The 21,999-nt window shown below is 46.8% G+C and overlaps 1 protein-coding gene across 1 annotated transcript; it reads right to left on the reverse strand.

Moving 5' to 3' along the window:
- Positions 1 to 2,359: 2,359 nt before the first annotated feature.
- LOC144132903 (transmembrane protein 87A-like) lies at positions 2,360 to 21,865 on the reverse strand. The gene is made up of 17 exons (XM_077665627.1): positions 21,635 to 21,865; positions 21,292 to 21,355; positions 21,118 to 21,221; positions 20,914 to 21,048; positions 20,828 to 20,846; positions 18,142 to 18,309; positions 17,493 to 17,554; positions 17,296 to 17,416; positions 15,607 to 15,769; positions 15,452 to 15,545; positions 10,962 to 11,148; positions 10,721 to 10,883; positions 10,307 to 10,389; positions 9,432 to 9,496; positions 8,261 to 8,313; positions 6,169 to 6,199; positions 2,360 to 3,204 (listed from the first exon to the last, which is right to left on the reverse strand). The coding sequence occupies exons 1-17, from the start codon at positions 21,731 to 21,733 to the stop codon at positions 3,163 to 3,165; spliced, it is 1,653 nt and encodes a 550-aa protein (XP_077521753.1). The 5' UTR covers positions 21,734 to 21,865; the 3' UTR covers positions 2,360 to 3,162.
- Positions 21,866 to 21,999: the final 134 nt, after the last annotated feature.

Here is a 21,999-nt window from a genome sequence, read left to right on the forward strand (position 1 = left end):
AACTTGGTTCGTACGAACTGCTGAAAAAAATTCTTGGTGAAGGATAGTCATGGTGTTCTTTAACATTTCAGGCTTATCGCAACTTTTTCGAGCAGAGTTCAGTGCCTTTTTAAATGCACAGGCTTACTCACTGCAGTGGTTCTAGCTTCCGCGTGCAGAGAACAAGTTACTTCTTGCCCAATTCTACGAGCTACTGGAAGTTGCACACACCTGCACTCATCCTGCGATCAGATTATATTCTTGTTGCCATCTTAGTTCCTCTTACATCAGCTACCCAGTAGTTGCAGTGTCCTGCGTGAATGTTTTAGCACGTGGGCATAGTTGATGGAACAGACAACTTCTGCAGGGTGGCCCCATTAAGGCCGAAATTCAGCTTGTTGCTGCGTAGAGGAGGATGGGCATTGAACTTGTACATTTAGTTGGTGCTTTATTGTGGCCCTCTTGCACAGTTTCCATTACATTGTGGGATTTTTCAGAGTTTCCTTCTGGGAGAGCTTGCTTTTCCCAGCATCTGAAGTAACGGGAGGGGAAATTGATTTGAAGGCTGTGTTTGCCTTAAGTACTTTGGCTAAAGAGAATTTGTAGCCAAAACCATTTCTTCCATTTGTTGGCTTTTCTATGCATGGACCACAGGCCATCTCCTGTTTCTGGGTCTTTCTTTCAGCTTGTTCCTTTACATTTGGCTTTTCGTTTGAGGCTGAAGTTTCGTACGTGGAATTAATTGGCATTAAATCTTGCCTTCAGCCTGTTAGCCATTTTCTGCTTCCCTTTAAGTGACGTGCACGGCTCGATCGAAGAATGCGAGCCACTCTGGTCTCCTTCACTCATGGGAGTATCCTGTCATTAGGCAAAGCTGCTGAGACAAGGCAAAGGTTGCCTCTTCCTTTTGCCCTGGATTTGTTACTCTCATAGAGTAATCCAAGGCCCAAGAACCAGCACCCGAAAAGATGGGCAACCAGATTTTTTTATTTTTGTCCATCTTTCTCGTTCAACAGTGTTGTCATGAGCCTCCTTTCCAGCTTGAGCCTTTTAAATCGTCTAGAAAAGGACATATTTGCAACATCGAAATGACCTCCTTCAGAATGATCTCACTCAACTGAGTGGTACTGTGCGGTGTTCATCACAAAAGGGACTGCCCGCTTGTGGTGTTCTAAGTAGCACAAATCTGTGCTTTTGCACTGATTCGAATGTAGCTGTTATCTTTTGTCCAATGACTGCTCACACTGTCGTGGTGGCTACTGTGTTCCACGGTTTATTACCATGACCGCTCCGGTGTGGAGTCCTATTGTGCCCGAAAGTACCCACTGCCATGTCCGGCTTGCAAACGGGGAATAATAGGCTTCGCGATGGCTTCAAATTGCCACTGTTTGGACTACTGTTGTTAGATACACCGCTAAGACGCAGTATGCTAAAGTCGTCAATGCTGCCTCTTACATGAAGAATCCTGGTAGCGAGTTCAGTAGCTGACGCCGAACATGAAGCTGCTTTTCGACCATTCAGAAAGGTGCGAGTCAGACACTGTTCTGCTGTGCACGGAACAACTTGGTGCCAATGCCATCAAAGCTGCCGCGGTGGCTCAGTGGTTATGGTACCTGGTTGCCGACCTTAAAGATGCGGGTTCGACCATGGCTGTGGAGGTCACATTTGGATAAAGGCAAAGTGGTAGAATATTTTGTATTTGTACATAGTATGTATTGCCGCCCTAACCCTGTCCTTTTATTTGCGCTAGCTGCAGCTCGGGTGCTTCAGGATTCGATGCCAGATGCCGCGGCTAGTAGCATCTTTTCCTTCCGTTGGTATTTTTATTGATAAATAGCCACTAACAACAACAGGTGCTAGAGACCTGTGTACTGTGTGATGCCAGTGCGCGTTAAATGAACCCTAGTGGTCGAAATTATCGGGGCCCTCCACTACGGCATTCTTCATAGCCCTAGTCACTTCGGGACGTTAAGCCCCATAAAACGAAACCAATACCGTCGTGGAGTAATGTTCACCTAGAAGTTTCCTTGTGTGAACAATCTACTGGAAATGGTTGTTCTTGAATACGGCTGCTAGGCTCTGTGAAGACCGATCTTACTCACTGGAAGACCCATCACGACTGTTGGCTCTGAGATAGTGGAATACCAAGTGTGTGCTAACAACAGGGATGGGAATAAGGCCACAACATTTTGCGCAACATTAATTTTAACCAGCTGAAGATTACTCCAGTTTGATGTGCAAAATAAGCATGCACCTTTTTAGACATGTTAACACAGCAACTTATTTCTCGACTGTGAGCAGAAATGAGCCATTCTGAATATTCATGAACAAAAGCATAGCAAAAGAGTTGTGGTCTGAAGAAAACAATTTTGAATAGAAGTAGCTTTGCTAAAGTTTGCATTTTTATTACGCACAGGGCAATTGAAAACTGGTCCTGACATTTAAAATCTAAAATACAGGTGAACAAACAGTAACAAGGCAGTAACACGCACAGGCAATGAGGCGGCTGCACAATGTATCGTTATGTATACAGGGTGGACATGATCAAACCAGGATAAATGTGTGCGGTTACTGAATTGAAGTTTGCACGTAATTCCATGCATACTGCCTTTATTTTCAAATGTACCACTGCTTAAATATTACTCACTCCACACATACGGTTCCCAAGAACGAGTAGCGAATGAGAGAAATTGGCTTGTGCACATCAATAAGGATTTCGGGCTTCCACTGATAAACTGCAGCACCTCCTTGTGGAGACTAGAATATAGCCACCGTTCTGAGCAGAGCATCAGACAAACCACAGTCGATAGCTCTGCCATCCCAAGGTGACAGTGTGTACACCTCCCCACGACATTTCGCCAGGCACAAGGTCTGCCCGTCCTCTTTGGCTAACTCAAAATAAATAGGAAAGTTACTGAGGGCAAAATTTACAACACATGAGCCAAGTAGTGTGAACGATTGTCTGGTTACAAGGAGAGAATGATTCTGAGTAACAAAGGTGCACTAAACCAAAATAGGATTTGAACCGAAAGAACGGTGTCGGCACTTCTCTCGTCCCACAACCTTGCTTCCCAACTGTGCTCGCTTCAGACTGTCAGCGGCCGATGCAGGGGCTTCCCGTGCTGACCCTGGATTCCAAGCAACACTTTATTCACGTATGTACACAGTCCGTCCTCCGCCTGTTCACTCCATCTTGTTCCGTTCAAACCGCACAGTCATGATCTCCTGGAAAAAAAAAGTGTTGCTAGAGACCCTGTCCCAAAGTGCAAGGAAAGATGTTCACTTCTTTTTATATATACCAGGCCAACACCAGGTGGTCAGAGCCTGATTGAGGTGTCCAGTTGTGCGCCTTTCCTTTCCTCAAAACCAACGAAGGGTTTAGACTGCGAATAAGACAACACAGGGAACTGGACTATTTGTTTCGTGCAAGTGGCCCTGGAGCCTATGAAGTGCGCCAGGAACACGATTTGCCCTCTTCAGCGCCTATAGCTGGCACGACGGCATCAGTATCATGGTGTACGGAGTGGTGATGGAGGCGTCATGCATGCATGTGAAGGAGTGTGCAGCTCCCGGCCCTGTTGTGTCTGTCAAAGTGACTCTGCCGCTCGTTTAAGAAATGCAAAGGTGTGTCGTAAAGGATGAGACGCCTTTTAATACTAGCCATGTGATCCATTAACTGCTTGAAACCGTATAATGCAAAGGAGGGCAGGAGATGAAGTAAACACTTCCACGCACCTCTTTTCGGCCCTCTGTTGCATTACTTTGCACTGCAAGTTTAATGTGCACGGCTAACTAATTGGCTTCCATGAACCGTAAATTCCGGCATACAGTCCACAGGCTGTACATGTTTAAAAGCTGAAATTTTGCGCTTTGTGCACTATCTATAGATGTGGACAGTACAGTAACTTTCAATATCGCCGAATGTGGCATGAAATTCCCCAGGCTTATAGTCTATTACACTAGAACCTCGGTAATTTAGCCCCCGTTAATTCGGATAATTCGGACTGCTGCTGGAGTCCCGCCAAACGCCCGTGCAAGTCTATGGCATCGGAAGCTCGTTTATTCGGACACCACAGAGCTCACATCGGTTAATTCGGGTAGGAACTGGAAGGGGCACCATGTCGAGATATGAAATGGTCCACAGCCAATCATCCAGATATTTGTCAACAGGCTTGAACTGCACGTTACACTTTCTCCCACGCCCCTGTGATGAGTGCACCAAGGCAGGCGTGTTGGCTGTTGGCTGGTTCCTGTCAATAGGCCAAAATAGAGTCCAGCTGCGTAGCTTCCTTTTCGAAGCTTTGTTGCTAGCCCGTAGCAACAGTGGCTATCTGCTGCGCATATCAGCAAGCCAGACAAACCGTACATCGTTAGGCACGAAGGTTGCCTTGTTGCTGATAATTTTTTAAGTGCGAAAGCACTACTCCACTAGCAATCCACAAAAAGCCGATGGGCCGCTGATGCCTGGACCTTTGACCCTTAACCTGCAGAAGTAAATAAACATTGCCGTGACTGGGTTTCGAGCCCGCGGCGGTGCGAACAGATCAGCTTTGCTGGCCACTGCACGAGACCATTATGCTGCTGCTGCAACCGATCATGCCTCATGTTAAACTGCCACACACTTGCACTGTGCATTGGATGTCGTCATTTTCATCAACTTATATCAATGTGCAAAAAGCACCATTAGCCTCCTACTTCCAAAATTCGCAGGTGGACGTGAAGCCTCTGAGATCGTCGCGTTAGGAAAGAAAACACGGGTAACTGGCTACCTGGGTCAGTGGACACCTCAATCACACATTGAGCTACATGGCAGCGGTAGTGAAAGAGGGATGTGCGCCGCATGCATTGGCACTGACAACGTTGCGGCAGAAAGAGGCACAGCAGCAATATGCCGGCGGAGTTCATTGGTGTCAGCGTTGACAACATTGTAGGCTCCATTGATTTTGAGGAAAGGAAAGGCGCATAACGGGTCCCTGGGTATGTGGACATCTGAGTCATGCTTTCAGGCAGGTGGCGGTGGTGTCCACCTGCAAAGAACTGTGCTTTCGCACAATATTTCGTGCTTAGCAATACTAAACCGCTAGTCATTTTTCCAAACACGTCCTGTCGCTCCAGCGGCAATGTGCACTTCCCTCTCTTCTGTCTGCGAGGTATTTCCGTTCTTTCAGCGCACGAAACTCCATGCTCGTCACGTGCTGTTCACAGTTTGTGCGGTAAAGCCTATTCACATGTGATGCCACATGGAAAGAAGCTCCAGAGCTACCGTTTCAGGCTCTGAAAGTAGCCACGGAGAACATTACCACTGCGGAGCAGTTCTGCTTCCGCCACTTTTGATAGTGTGCATGGATTAAACATTTCACGGGACTGCAAGAAATCGCTGTTGTCGCGCAGTTTTCATCTTAAAAGGAGATAACAGTTGCCCACGTTCCCACTATCTAAACTTTGGTTTTACGCAAACGGTTTTTGGCAGTTTTGAGGTGCCATTCAATAATTCGACATTCGGATGTTTTTCCCACTCCCTTGAAGTCCGAATTAACACGGCTTTACTGCATGAGGTTGATACTCCTATGGGCTGGTCTCAGCGCACATTGCTCCTGCGAGCTAAATGTATCGGGCACTGACAATCTGGTGTTAAAAATTTTTTCCTCCCGAATATACATCGGGTGCGGACTGTATATTGTAAATTACAGGCATATCTGGCACTAATGCACTGCTTTAACGTCGTGCTATGTACAAAACTTGAGATAATGACGCCAAGCGTAAACGTAGTACAGAATGTCCCGCAAAACATTACTCTGCTCAGGGATCCATTTCATGAGCACCACAGTCGAAACACCTGCAACTCTTCACATTCAAACCTCACTTTTCAAATACAAATCTTCAACCTCCCTAGTCACCTTGTGCCTCCATTTTTTTGGCATACTTGTTGGCATGCCGGCCAAATTTTGAATGCATAAAATTTCGTCCAAGCAAGCAGCTCCCAGTTGAACTTCGATGCCAGTATTCATTACAAAAACTGTGGATGCTGGGCATGGGGTCAGAATTCGCAAGGTGGAAGGCACACCTATCAAGTCTGTAATCTGCTGCAATGCTGCCATAGCCCAATAGCTTGCTGCTCCCAGACAAAGCTGGCACCTTTTGCTCTCCCTTTTCCCTCAACCGATCGAACCATTCATCCTGTCCACTCACCTCGTCTGAATCCAAGAGGCTTGGCAGGGCCCTGGAATAGAAAAGAAGGATTCCATACGTTTCTTAGCTACGGCGTGGACTTTTGTTTCTTGGGCAACACGAAGGATTAAAGACAGTGATTTAGGCACGAAATGCCAGAATGGGTGTTAACTGATAAATGACCTTTACTTGAACACAAAATATATACCCTAACCAAGCATTAAAAAAATAATAAAAAAACTAACTGGCAATTATACTGAACTGAACTGATCTTTATTTACCAGAAAGGCTGGTGGGTCACCCGGGCTAAAAGCTGTAATCAAACAGCTTGACGAGACCCAGGCAACCCTTACAAGGCAGCATAGACGAGACCACTAAATAATAACACTAATAAAAATGATGAAAAAAGGTTAACATGAAATATTCAGCTTTACAAAAAATAAGAAACACTTTCAGATAGTTCAATAAAAAATGTGTACACAAAGACTGCATTTTTTGTTACATATTGACACAAATCGCATGAATAATGAGAAGGCATCTTCGTTAGCAATTGGAGGGAGGCTGTAACAGAATAACTAAGAAACACTGTAGTGAAAAAAAAAAAAAAAAAACGCATTACAAATTGGAAAAAAGCTGTAGCAGTTGAACAGGGGTCAAACATTTGATGTGTTGATATTTGTTTAATACGGACGGAAGATTGTGACGTAAAGACTGGAGCTTGTAATCGGTGCGGAAAAAGGGTACAAGCCGTGTGTCTTTACTGCGTGTTTAGGATTTTAGTGTGATGCCGCAATGGACCAGAAATTGCTAAAAGTGACCGAAAGCTGACAGGTGAAAAGTAATGTGAGCGTAAGAGTCTGTATTCATACATGCAGTTTACATGAAGAATTTTGTACTGCTGGAAAAAATGTAGGGTGGAAGATAGATAATCTAGACAAAATATATGACGAATAGCCTTTTTTTGTAGCACGAGAATTTTGCTTAGGTTCTGTTTAGTTGTTGTTAGCCACACCAAGCTGCAGTAATTAATTTGTGAGGCAAACAAAGCGTAATATATTTGAAGTTTTATTTTTACTGGAAGAATGGCACATGCATGTGATATTGCCCCAGTTGCAGAGGAAAGCTTCTTACATAATTTATCAACGTGTAAATCCCATGTTAAATATGAGGAGAATGTAACGCCAAGAATCTTGTGCTGCTCAACCACTTCAATATCCTGTCCATCAAATTTAATTGGTTGATCTAAAACGAATACTTTATTACTTTATTATGAGCCTGGTGGTGCAGTGTTTCTGCATCAGAAGTATAATTAAAATTCGTCTTTTCAAATTCGGCTTTAATGTTTTTCCGACTGCATGCCTCACTAGGGATCCTCCTCTCCCTTTCCCTCGCACTCCTGTGTTCTTTCCCATGGCGGCGGCACCAACGCGAGTGCTATACTCCGTTTCATACATCAGGTGCAATGCTGTCAAAGCTAGTGCTCTTGTTTGCGGTGCCTGCATCCGCGACCAAATAGTAGTATGCTCCTTGTGGCGAGCGAACCATATTAAAGGCTTTGCGTGTAGGCTTACCGCATTACACATTTGTCATGAGCTTGATTAAATGCACTATTACTGCTGACGACAAGCCGTCGCTTTATCGTGCCATTGAGCACTCAGCCACAGAACAAGCGCAGAGTAACAAGCCTCCCTTTATTTTTCTGCACAGACTACTTTTGTACCTTTCACAGCGTTGCACCTGATGTATGAAACGGAGTCTAGTTCCTCTTGCTCCTGCTAGGGGCGCTATTGCAGCGCGCCTCCAACTCACTTTCTTCCCTCCGGTCACAATGCCCACAACTGCAGCTTTTGCGAGAATGTGGACCATACTGCTAATGTACTAAAACTCGAAACAGTGGCCGCTCTTGAACAAGAAAAGCCAAAAGAAGTGACAAGAAAGATGCACATGTCAATTTCGTTCACCACATAAGTGCAGAAGTGATCTGGTCTCGTGCTACATGTCAGTGTAATAAATAGGCAGTTGGCCGAGGCACTCGTCCTCACGATGTGTGATCTGAAAAACTGCGCTGATCTCCCACTTAAGCAGGGCTAATGTGGTACGGCTGGATACTTACGTTTCACCGAGTGACGAGGGAATGGTCTCCTCAACCCACTTGAGGTCATCCTCCTGCAATGAGAGACCGCATGCCCTTCAATGTGTCTACCCAGCCTCTTGACAGTAGCCAGCGGGTATGAGACACCGTTGCATGACTTCTGTGCTGTTAGGAATAACTCCCAGCTTGCTGCTAATGGTCACCTAACTCTGTCTCTGGTCAAACAGAGCTAAGTGGGTTCAATGTGTGGGTTGCATGCATAATCAGCCTTGTAAGAGACTCACCATCACCTCTGCTCCTTCTCAAGCCCTCGAAAGGCTGTCCTATCACTGTCCTTCATTTCCTTTAGACAGGCATCTATCCAAGGGCATGGGTGAAGTTATTGGAAGGTTATGTAGAGGAAGCCGCCTACTGCCAACATGCAGTGGCTGTTTGGGGCAGTATTCATGAGCTTCTTGGGCTGCCACTCGCAAAAAGCAGTCATTTCATAACTCTTGCAGCTCACCCTAAAACAGACTACTCGTTGGCCACATTAACAGTACACCCTTAATTTTAGCAATAAAAATCTACAACGTTTCCTTCTATGTGCAATGCTAGGATTGGAAGAAGCCAGTACCATAATACGCTTGTGACAGGTACGAAGCACAGAAATGCATTTTCACATTTTCATGCAAATATTTTTACAGAACGTATCCAGAAATGCGTGCCCACTGCTACGCCTCCAACTCTCTAATCTCAACAAACTGTCATGTGCAAGATGGCCAGTTTTTACAGGCAGCTTCATGCAGCTAATCGATTACTTGCTCAGCCATTTGTTTCTGAATATTCCGGACTTTGCATAGGGCGCCACAATGGAGAGAGAGGAGTCTGTCCCCGATCATAGAGGAAAGGAATTATCCCCTTTCATCTACCGCTCATTGCTTCGTCACACTAGCAGGGTCATGAGACTCGGCCCACACCACTGGCTGGAAGGGGGGTCTTTCGATGGGGAAAAGCCGCCGCGCTCTCAAGTTGTATCCGACCATAGAAGCACAGCCCCTATACAAATGCAATGAATGCTGGTGCCGCTACTTGCTTCTAAGTACTTGCTGACCTCTGTGAGATGATAGACGTTCACTGCGGAACTACACTTCCCTGTCAGGTCTGTAACATGTACCGGCTTCTGCCACAACGAGAGGCAAGGGGTACACACCGGGTCTTCCTTGCTGGCCGCCGGCTGGCCACTTGCCGGCTTAGTGGTTCGCATCTTCATGCCCTCTGGGGGAAAAGAACAAGAGAAAGAAACATCATGGAACTTCACGGAAAGAAAAAACTACAGAGTAGCATCCACATTCTGATTCAACCCCAGCAAGGCTTGATCCTCAATAGCACGCACCGACTGGCTAAAATACCAGAAGTAATGGCGGCTCGCTCATTTGGATGCGTCATGCAGTGGTTAAGCACTGCAGTGATGCGCACTGCAGTACTGTAATGCGGGCACTAACAGTGGCCGGCTAACTACCTCTTCACCTGAGCATGACAATTATTTCTAAATGTATTTGACTACGATGTGTTATCTAATTTCAGAATATTTTTGCATTCGTTCAGAAAAAATAGCTCGTAAAACATGTTGAATTGAACCGAATTCTGGCATTTGCCATTCCGGAGAGGCACTTGGGCTATAAGGGGTGCCGTAGTAGAGGGCTTTGAATTTACACCACCTGAGGTTAACGTGTGCTGACATCGCACGGCACACGAGCGCCCTTTGCATTCTGCCTCCATCAGGCTGCTGCAGTCGGGATCGGGATTCAACCCATGTCCTCCGGCTCAGTAGCCAAGCAGCCTAACCGCTGAGCCAATGCGACGGGTGTGAAATATGCTCCAGGTTTTCTATCGGGAAGGGAAATGCACAGATGGTGCGAGAGAGTGTCATAAATTAAAAAATGCAACCGATGCTCCCGCTGGTTAAGTCAGTCAGAGCTCGTGGCTGGGGTCAACCTTCATGGGAATCATGGTAAAGATACAGGCGTGAGACAAACAGGTTATGGACAGAGTTATAAGTTAACAGTATCTTGACAGTACACTAACCGAATGCGTCGTGTGGCTGCTGCTGAAGGTCCTCTTCATCTAGCTCATCATCCGCCGCATCCAGCAATGGTGTGAAGGCATACCTGCAAGGATACCGTGCCATACTGTACAAAATCAAAAACCAACAGTCCACTGTTATCACCGACTACAACCACAAGGAAGAAGGATGCAAGCATGAAATTTCGAAGCAAATCGACGATGTGGACCTAAGCGGTTGAATGCATGCCCTGCATGGGGCCCAGATGGCAACAAGAAAGACTACGCAATTGTCTGGTGAGCCCAGCCAGGTCTGAGAACAAAGACAAAGGTAGGAACAGAGAGAGCGAGGACAGCGAACTCATGGATGTTTTCTGACACCAGTGAGAAATGGAAAGATGAGGACGGGGCCCCTACGAGCAGTGTGTGCACACATACCGCTTGTTGTTGTTTGTGGGCCGCCACAGGAACATGATGACCAACAGGACAAGCGAGAAGAGCAGGTGCCAGTAACCCTCGTCAAACCACAGCTCCTTCCAGTCAGTCAGGCACTCGACTGTGCGGTGATCAAAGGTCACCCACACCATGAACACCACAGATGCTGCCACAAGAAAGAAAGGAGATCAGTTGAGCAATAAAATGGTGAGGAGCTCGTACTGCCGCCAAGTTTGCCACTCACCCAGCACGGCAAACACCAGCGTGTTGGTGAAGTGGCGATACAGGGAGAGCTTGATGACATTGCGGCGTAACCGCAACGTGCGCGTCGTCTGACTCAGGCTACTGAAAATCCACCAGCAGATGGCACTGTCCAGCAGGGCCAGTCCGATGCCCAGCACTGTCAGCAGCCGGTCGGGCGTGTTCTTGGGCTGCGGCCACAAAGAAGCGGCTTGGAGGCAAACTCACGCACTTCTCCCTAGCACAGTCACGGCCAACATGAAGGCGATCGGTCTCGTGTCAGTTAACCAAAACCAATAAACTTCTCCCAACGTGACAGTCACTCAGTCACCTTTAAATGTAACAGTATAGGATAATGAAACCATAGTGCAATCTATGCACATGTTTTTTGTTCAGCCTTCTTGCAGAATAAACCTTGTCAGAGCACATTATTCCAGGTAGGTTAAGCCTAAGTGACCTTCATATTGATTTTCTGCCCGTATTCACCAGAATAATTCAGTAGCTGCACTATTTTCTAGCTGAGCATATGACATTTTAGGTTTAGTTCCCAGCTTAAAAGGTCACCCATAGGCATCGACGACACAAATGACAGTCCACCTGCTTAAAAGCATTCTTCACAAGAACAATGAGAACAGCTGAACACACAGTGGACACACTTAACAGCATACCTGAGAGAAAATCAACATCAGGTATTGTGTGCCGATTTTTTTTAACAGCTATGAATGAACTTCTGTGTTTGTGAAACCTTTAAGCTTATTGCCATGTGCCTGCACGCAAAAGCAGAAATGTGGGCACCTTGTTTACTAGATGCCAAGCACCTTTTTTTTTGCAATCTGTTAGTCCGATGCCAGAACAATGTCGACTTGCTTTCTGTGCTAGCATTGTGCTAGTAAAATCTCGTTACTACGAACATCAGATTAACGAAATTTTCAGATTTACGAATTTTTTTTAAATCCCCGCCAAAATGCCTATACTTTCAGTGTAAAAAAACTTTCAGTACTAGGAATTTCAAATTACCGAATATTTCAGAATAACGTATGTAATTTAATCTCGCATTCGTCGCAAGACGCTTCGTTATTACGAAGTTCCGTACCAAATCCCTGAAGCTGACGCTTGTCATCATCATCCGAAGCATCAGCTATGCGCTGGGGAACTCGTTGCAACGGATACAGCCCCAGCGGTATCGCCATAACGCGAGCGTCGCGTTGAATGAATATAGGCTAGGCGGCGCAAGCTGCCGCCCAATACAAAGGGTAAGGCCATTATCATCCATCCAGCGTGTGGTCACATACTGCGCAGTAGTCTTAAGTAGAGATGGGCAAAACGGCTCACTTCACTGAGCGGCTCAGAACGGCTCCGCTCACTGAAGTGAGCCGGATCATTTGAACGGCTCACCCGCTCACTTGGGTCGCTCAGGAAAGAGCCGGGTCTTTTGAGCAACTCCTTTAAAGAACGAGTGAGCCGTGGTTCTTTCCTTTCCACTCCCTCTCCCCACAAGTGGGTCGATAAGTAAGGTCTTGTAGTGTATGTTCTCTGTGTGAGAATTACCTTTTTTTAGTTACAGTTAGTTGGGCCGTCTGTGTGAGATCTGCTTCTGTAACACAGTTTGCCTTTGTACATTTATGTAGATATATTTCCTCTCTTCATCATCTGCGTTCGACAATCGTCCCCATCTTCAAACACTGCCTGGAGAGGCCCTGTTCCTCTCTTAAGAAAATGAAGAGACCATGCCTGAATTTACTACACGGCTATTTTACTGATGCATATATCGTTTTGTTTTCATGAAAGCCAAATAACTAGCAGGTTACACTGTAACCTCTGCTAAAGAGTTCAGTTATTTGGCTTAAAAAAAAAAACAATATGTGCATTAGTAGAATAACCGTGTTATAGGTATTTTTACTAATACCTTCGAAATGTTGCACCAGCTCACGATGCAAGATCTGTGGGAGTCGTGAGACATCGCTCGAACAACAGCTGTCAACGAACGGCGCCATCCTTTGCCAATGATTTGCCAGAACACACGTTCTGAGCGAAACAGCGCTCGCAGACAACGGACGACAACAAGGAAGACACAACACCGCAGGACAACACAAAGCGAGGACAAGCTCTGCGAGCGCTCTTTTGCTCGGAATGTATCTCAACCAACTCGCCCAGAAATACGCACTTTGCCAGAAGACCCGGCTCTGATTGAACGGTTCTTCGAACGGCTCACTGAACGAGAGAGAAGCGGCCCTCCAAAACAGCCGCACGGCTCACTTAACGATAGAGAAGCGGATCTCCAAAAGAGCCACACGGCTCACTGCACGAGAGAAGCAGTTCACCAAAAGAGCGACGCTCCAAAAGAGCCAAACGGCTCACAGGACGAGAGAATCGGTTCACCAGAAGAGCGGATCTCCAAAAGAGCCAAACGGCTCACTGAGCCAAAGACCTGGCTCTTCAAAAGATCCGGATCTCCAAAGGAGCCAAACGGCTCACTGAGCCAAAGACCCAGCTCTTCAAAAGATCCGGATCTCCAAAGGAGCCAAACGGCTCACTAAGCCAAAGACCCGGCTCTTCAAAAGATCCGGATCTTTTGAAGAGCCGGGTCTTCGGCTCAGTGAGCCGATTGGCTCCTTTGGAGATCCGGATCTCTCGTTCAGCGAGCGGGCGACCCGTTCACTCAACCAGCTTTCTCGCACTGCTAATAGATGGCGAGCAAATCGCACCCAGCAGCTCTGACGGACGGTTCGACACGGCTAACTGAATGACAAACCAGCTTTCTCGCACTGCTAACAGATGGCGGGAAAATCGCACCCGGCAGAAGACCCAGCGACACAGCTCTGACGGAACAGACAGTTCGCCGTTCGGCACGGATCACTACGCTGGACTACGGTCCTATGGATCAGTGAGCCGGATCTCCAAAAGAACCGCCGCTCACTTTTACTGAGCCACGGCTCACCCGCTCTTTTAAAAGAGCGGCTCAGAAGATCCGGCTCACTCCTGAGCGACCCATCTCTAGTCTTAAGCCTATACAGCGCAGTGTCACCACGTCGACAGCGAACGTTAGGATCTGCAAAGTTATCGGCGCTGTGATTGTTTTGTGCATTAGCTTTGCTGACAATGAGTTCTCCTGGCCCCCGCGTTAAAAAGAAGCGACGCCAGTTTTCGCTTAAAGAAAAAGCGGACATTCTGTCGCAGCTGCTGGAAAAAAGCAAGCGGACCTGTGCAGGGAGCTTGACATTACACCGTCAACAATGGCAACGATGCTCAAAGATCGGGACAAGATCATAAAACTACATCGAGAGTCGCAGCTGGCTCCCTCAAGAAAACGTCTGCAGCTGGGCAACCACCGTGGGCAGCGACTTATGTGGACAGCGACTTTCGAATTATGTGGATAGCGACAGCGCGGCGGCTACATCCGCGAAGCTCACCACCGAAGACATCGTGAATCAAGTGCGTGAGCAAGAAGAATGTAGTAGCGACGAAGACAATGCCGACACTGGATCAGTGCACGAAGAGGAAGAGATTGTTTCCGGCTCGGATGTCCTAGCCTTTCTAGAGAAGACCCGATCATTCCTCGGGCGCTGCAAAGATGTCCCCGATGACGTGCACAGGAAGGTCGAGGATGTGGAGGCGTTCGTCCTGCAGCGCTTGTCGTCTACTCGCCAGAAGAAGTTCACAGACTTCTTCAAGCAATAAATTGTAGTTAAACTGTGCCCAGCGTTATCGTTTATTATTTACTTACCAATACGTAAATCTGCTGCAAAGGTACGTAATTTTAGTTCTTGTGATGCATTACTGACATGAAAATAATGGTTTTTCAGTACTACGATATTTCAAAATAACGATTTAAATTCGGCGGTCCCGTGAAGTTCGTTGTAACAAGATTCTACTGTACTAGTACCATTTGTTGTGGGACTACAAAACCGAAACCTGCGGACACTGCTACAGTTGCTACAGAAGGGTGCCGACTGCGCTGGAACACAGCGCGGTGTCAACTGCGTGCATCCGTTGCGATCGTAGACATTCTTCTCATGAAGGTTTGTGTTTTGTTGTCATGAAACCTTCGCGGTGTTTGACCAAATTTTAAGGAGCTCCAAGCTAGCTAGAAGATAGTTGGCACAGTGAATTCGTTGTGTCGTGGTCAACCGCCACGATACCTTCGTAATGTCTATTTCACAAATGCACAAGCTTAAATGGGAGCAGCACTGGGGAGTTGAGTTACTTTGCAATACCAGAGATTTCGCTACTTGGAGGCTCATTATACACAGGTTTATCTGTATAGACCTTTCCATCGTGTACATGCAGATGTTCAAAGCACCTGCTCCTTGGACCATTGCGAACAGATGCAGAAAAATGTTGTTGCTGCACACTAAACAAGGGACAGACCAGCGAGGAATATGACGGGACACAGCAAGCGCTTTATGGAAAGGCCTAAGTATCAGTGGCATACCCCGAGGCTCGAAATCAATGCACCTCGGCTATGTACCGAGACATGGGCCATGCCAGTCTCACCTTCAGCGTACGCAGGCATCCCTCCAGAGAGGCCATCACAAAGTAGGCTCCGCCAAGTCCCAGTACCCGGTGCAGCATGGGTCCCAACCGGGGCCTGCACAGTGGCCAAAGCTCATCAGTCATCAAGGATGAGAGTTAAGTGGCACAACACCCACTTGACAATGCCAAAGCCCAGGCTGACCACCACCACAAGCAACCGGGCCAGGGACCGCTTGAGGCAGGACAGCACCTCCGCAAACAGCACAGCCCCCTGCACCGAGCGGCCAGTCGCATTGATGGACTGGTACTCGGCATAGAAGACCGCCTTCTCCAGCATGCCTGCGCCATTCGGAGTAAGGAAGAAGGAAAAAGTGGGTCCCATTTCACAACAGAAGCAGTGGTGGGAATGCCCAAGAGCATTTCGGAGCAGGCTTTGTAGTGGGCTAAAATTCAATTTGGAGCACAGCTTCCTTGTGCTTAGTAGCAGGAGCCCAGTACCGAGAAAAAAGGTAAAAATGCAAACACACAGGTTGATCCAGCTCATTTGTACCAATCTTAAAAAAAAAAAAAAACATATCGAGAGCTGCGAGAGGACCTGAATATTGCAGGGCTGTAGGCAGTTGTGCTGAGCAGGTCCGCATTTTTTAATGCACCTTTTACCAATTATCAAAGATACCCAAGCTAACTTTTATAATATTATAAGACTACAGAAACGTCATTTTTCATTGTGTTTTTTCTCTGTAATAATGCACAAGACATTGCTGTAGGTGGATCACCATGTGGTATTCGCCTCTGACTGCTAAATAATCTATAATCGAATTTCCTCTCACACCTTTTTTGGTATCAACAGTTGAGTGATGGCTGTGAGGTCAAAGTTGCATTTAGGTGACGTGAAGCATGAGAAAAACTGCGATATAATCGCTGCTTGTTCACTTGCGTTCCGGCTCTTGAGGCAGGCTGGCTTTAGCGTTGTAGTGAATTAAACATTTACCCTAATCAATGCATGACAAGGCTGTTTCCACAAGTCCGGTAAATCTAGCAGGAGTGGAATTTAGTTATTTTTTCTTTGTACATAAAACAAAATTAAAGATTGGTTTTGAGGGAAGGAAATGACGCAGTAACTGTCTCACATATCTCAGTGGACACCCAACTGAGCCAGATAAAGGAGGGAGTGAAAGAGGAAGGGAAGAAAGAGGTGCACTGACATCACACAGTGCCCACAGCGCCTGCACGTTAACCAATGAGCCACCAGAGCGGGTAATGCATTTGCCGTGTTCGTTTCAGACAATGTTGTTAGTAGGTCCAGGCAAATCGATGCACAGAATGCGTGCAGACCGTGTACGACCAGCATGCGATAAAGGGCTTGAAAGCGAAACTGGGCACGGTTGAATTCCATCAGTGACCTTTCGTCACATAACAAGAGAGGAAACCGATCATGCCTGAGCACATTTGGAGCAGTAGACCTCGCTACCGTGCATTCGTTACAGCTCTTAGTAGCTGAAATAGTATTTAGGCACATCTTTGGTGAATTTTGTCAAAAACCATTTACCGTATTTACTTGCACAATTTGCGCACTTTTTTTTAAAAAATTAAGGCTTCAAAAAGGGAGCACGCAAAGTAAATGAAAACTTCGCGAACACGTGCTAGAAAAAGCTGTACAAAGGTCATAATGCGCAATGAATATGGTATTTTGCTTCGTATAAGTAGACTCCACAACTCGTACGCCTCGATGGCTAAAAAAAAAAATTGGCTCCAAATATAAGCCCCCCCCCCCTTGTACCCACGACGAATACAGACCTAGCCAATCCACAAAGGCAAACTGAAACTGAACCCACACAGTCAACAGGACGGACAATGCTGCTCACCCAGAAAGATGACGCCGCCAATCCAGAATTGGATACGCAGCAAGTCCCGCCACTGCAGCGCCGACACGACCAGCCAAACCACCGCATACACCACGTACACGCCACACATCACCCCGTAGAACTGCGAAAACAAAATGCCGCCACAGTTGAAGGTTTGAAGGTGGTACCACTGCACCAATGTTGACGGTTTAACTTACGGGCAAGAAGGGCCAGTCAACCGCAGACAGGTAGCCATGGCTGCCTCTCACTGCCACGTCCACTGCAAGGACAGAATGTGTTACAGTGCTTGCTTGTAGCTTACCAAGACTGGCGCGGTACTCACTAGAAAAAAGCCAGCCTTTCTTTTAAGCTTACCTACCAACCATGAAGCACTGGGACCACCTACCTACATCTACAGTAACCCTAACATTAATCAGTAAATGGCAGTGATTAAATACCGATCAACACTGCAACCTTAATGAATTCACTGACACTAAAACGTCATTAATAAATGCCCACTGACAAGCTGTTAGCCAACATGTTCGAGGCATAGCAAGACATGTTAAAACACAGAGACGTAAAATAAATGTCCACATGTGAAGGACTATCCCTTTAAGACAGTAGGCTCCTGTCAGACTCTAACCGCAACTTCCATTGCTTGCTACTGTCTACTCCCCAATCTAAGCCTTCCACACAATGGCAGCATCGCACAGCAAAAACACGCACCTCTAGTCCCTAGGCAACACCACTTCATGCCACAGGTAGCTTGTAATAAAGCTGCAATTTGTGGGCCAACCCTCCAGCAGAAATTACTCTGTTCCCAGCAAACCACACTCTGAGCGGATGGTTGACAACTTGCCTACCCACCCTGGATGGAGAAGTTGGCATAGCCCACAGAGCGCACATGTAGGAGAAGCATGTAGATGCCATCCTCGTCCACACTGGTGAGGGCCGCATGAGGTGCCACTGTTGTATGTGGCAGCACTGTCGTTTCAGCCGGCAGCTTCTTTGTTGCATTGGCATTGGCACCTGCAGCTGTTTTCAGGCAAGGCCATAGTCAATTCACTCCACAGGATAGCCCTGCCAACTAAGAAGGAGATGAAAGAGATGCGACTCGAAAGCTAGGGCCTGATGAACAAGCAAATAAACATTTCCTGAAACTTCCGCACAGCACTGACCCCTGGTGCCCTTTCACAAAAGCCTAACGAGAACCAGGTGTACAGCCCCATTCTTTTGGCCAGATTTTTGTGAGATCGTCTTTTTCATGCAAGCGTCCCCACATCACCGTACCACTTCATGGAAAGCACGTGTACAGTCCAGTTATTTTGGCCACATTCTTGCGAGCCTGTCTCGTCTTTTCTATGCAAGTGTCCCCACATTACTGTATCACTTAACGGGAATCAGGTGTACAGTTGTTCTCTTCGCCGGATGTTTGTGAGCGTGTCTTTCCCATGCAAGTGTCCCCAAATCACTGTCACTTAACGGGGACCAGGTGTATAGCCTTGTTCTTTTGGGCAGATTTTTGCGAGCCCGTCTTTTCCATGCAAGTGTCTCCACATCACTGTGCCACTTGATGGGATTCAGATGTACGGTTCAGTTCTTTTGACCATATTTTTGCGAGCCTGTCTTTCCCAAGCAAGTGTCCCCACATCAGTGTCATTTAACGGGAACCAGGTGTACGGTTCAGTTGTTTTGACCATATTTTTGCAAGCCTGTCTTTCCCAAGCAAGTGTCCCCACATCAGTGTCATTTAACGGGAACCAGGTGTACGGTTCAGTTGTTTTGACCATATTTTTGCAAGCCTGTCTTTCCCAAGCAAGTGTCCCCTCATCAATGTCATTTAACGGGAATCAGGTGTACGGTTCAGTTCTTTTGACCAGATTTTTGTGAGCCTGTCCTTCCCAATCAAGTGTCCTCACATGAGTGTCATTTAATGGGAATCAGGTGTATGGTTCAGTTCTTTTCCCTAAATTTTAGCGAACCTGTCCTTCCTATGCAAGTGTCCCCATATCACTGCACCACTTAATGGCATTCAGATGCACAACCCATTTCTTCTCAAATTTTTGCCAGCCCATCTTTTCCACGCAAGTGTCCCAACATCACTGTATGACTAAATGGGAATCAAATGTAAAATCCATATCTTTTCACCTGGTTTTTGCAAGCCCATTTTTTCCTCGCAAGCATACCCACATCACTGTGTCACTTTGTGGCCCATATCACTCTGCCGTCAGGACTACACCTGACAGATCTGTTCATGCTCACATGATAGCACCTGCACGGCAGCAACCTGTGCTCAATAGTGTCTGATGCAAATTGACAAACATTCTTTTCTTTCTAGAAAGGGATGCAATAGAGCCATGCAGTGCTACGTAACTAGCAAAAAAGAACAAAATGCTACTTGGCTGTAAAGGCTTAGACAGCAGCGAAGAATCGTGTGTGGAATTGTGTGGAATGCAAGGGCTTCTTGACCAATCATAACAGTTCATGACGGAAGCACCACTTCGCAAGCCAAATTCAGCAAATGGACTGCCATCAAGACAGTGACAAATGGGCAGCCATGGAAGCATGAAACAGATGCACCAAGCACTCTCAATATCAGAATTCCATGCTGAAGGGTGATAAAGTGATGTAATTCAGTCAGCACTTGCATGATCCATCAAGTTTTCTTGCATCTAGTTATTATACTTATAGCTTGTCACACACATGCACGCACACACGCACACGCACGCGCGCACACACACACACACACACTGTTCTGCTACACTTGTCAGACTTAGTAAAAACTGAACCTTATGGTGATAAACACATGAAACTACAATCAAAACAAGATTTCAGCTACACACTTGTGGCAAATGCTATCGCAAATACAAGAACATTGTTACATTACAAATGACAAAGCCCAGTATATTTGTACTGGTTTCAATCAGTTGGGTACCCCATAATGACCTCAACTAGGAGTACACAGTGCTTCTATGTGGTGCTGGACTGGTGAGAGTGAGTCGCAGATTCAAACACCAAGGACTAGTGACAAGATCAAGGCAGCATATCGGAACACACATTATACAAGGTTAGTAAAAAAACAAGATACAGAACAGTATAGATTGTAAAGGCAAGTGTTCTGTGAAAATATACTATCTGTAACTAGACAGCAGTCATGGACAAAAATTTGCGGGATGCAGATTTGCGGAAAAAAAATTATTTTCGAGCGGTAACTAAAAGGAGGTCAATGAAATGCATAGGAGAATGAGGATGCATGCGTGCTCCATCTGCTATACGGATTCTATCTGACTGGCCAACAAGGAAACGCAAAAATATATATATTTTTTTCGCGAATCCGCATCCCACAAACTTTGGTCCATGACTGTACTTCACTTTGCTCTCCGCACAGTGTTCCGGCGAGTATCACGTTTACCCATAACTAGAGTCCAATTTATACAATGGCCCCCTGAAGCCACCTTGAAGCGAAGCCCGTTGACACAGCCCGAAAATATGAACTGTGCTGTTGAGAAAAACGCACTACGAAGACGCGAAGAGGTACTCGACAGTGACTTACCCTTGGTCGTCGCGGCCTTCTGAAAGAGAGCAGACAAGGGCCAGGAGTTAGGGGGGGTCGTCTTGGTCGAAAACGGACGGGCTCACCAGTGCGGGACGCCGCAGCACACCCAGGTCGATAAGGTGGAGGCACTGATGAGTCTCCTCGGCACTCTGGCTGTACAAGTGAGCCGTCTCGAAGAGCTTGGCCCCCATGTCCAGACCCCCGAGCTGCTCCTGCGACTGCGGTGGCCGGGAGTCAGAGCACCGATCGGATCGGTACCACCAATCACTCGGCAACAGTTTACGCACCAAAAGATCGACGTCGAGGAACTCCTGGAAGCATGGGCTACGGTACAGCTTCCAGCCGACCAGTAACGTCACCGCCTCACCCGGTCTGCTAGGCTCGCAGGATACTGCAGCAGTACATAGAGGAACGCCGTGTTAACGGTTTGGCCACGAAGCGCTCACAGCGGACGTGCTTACTCGTCACGGAGGCCATGGATCCGCCGTAGAGGCTCTTCTGGACCGCCATTTCATGGACTGACACCTGCAACCGGCAAACGGTAGGACGAGTTCGCCGTCAACAAGTGCTGACCACGCATCTCGAATGGATTCCGCACAACGCATTCACTGCACAACGCATTCACTGCCGCAGCAACGGCGCATTTTTTTTTTTTTAGCTACGATCGGAAAACACGAAAAACACGAAAAACAGCGTAAACATCTCAACGAGAAGCACGCAACACTTGCACGCGGAGCTCGATCGGTGCAGGGATTCGAACACCGAGAACTAGTGACAAGACCGAGGCAGCGATAAAACACGCACATTATCAGCTTTGAAGGTCCACTTCCCCTGGTCTGGGAAACAGTTCGAGGGAACACACACTAATAAAAGGCCGAGGTACAATCGGAAGTCAATATACATCTTCTTCGAACTTTAGAAATGTTACGTTTCACACAGTTCCATGGGTGGTCACCTATCCGGGCACAACATGACACACACACACACGACACGCACATCAATGCAGAGCCTGTAAAGTATCAGTACGAAACTTCCCCACCCCGTACAAAAATAAAACAACAATCGAATCAATTTTTATTGACTTGAAGATAGTGACGTCATCTGTCAATAAATATAAAACTGCTTTCAACTTAGTTGCATTGTGATAGAAGATTTTGACAAGTTGATTG

This window comes from Amblyomma americanum, chromosome 5 (genome assembly GCF_052857255.1).
Source record: "Amblyomma americanum isolate KBUSLIRL-KWMA chromosome 5, ASM5285725v1, whole genome shotgun sequence".
NCBI lineage: Eukaryota > Metazoa > Arthropoda > Arachnida > Ixodida > Ixodidae > Amblyomma > Amblyomma americanum.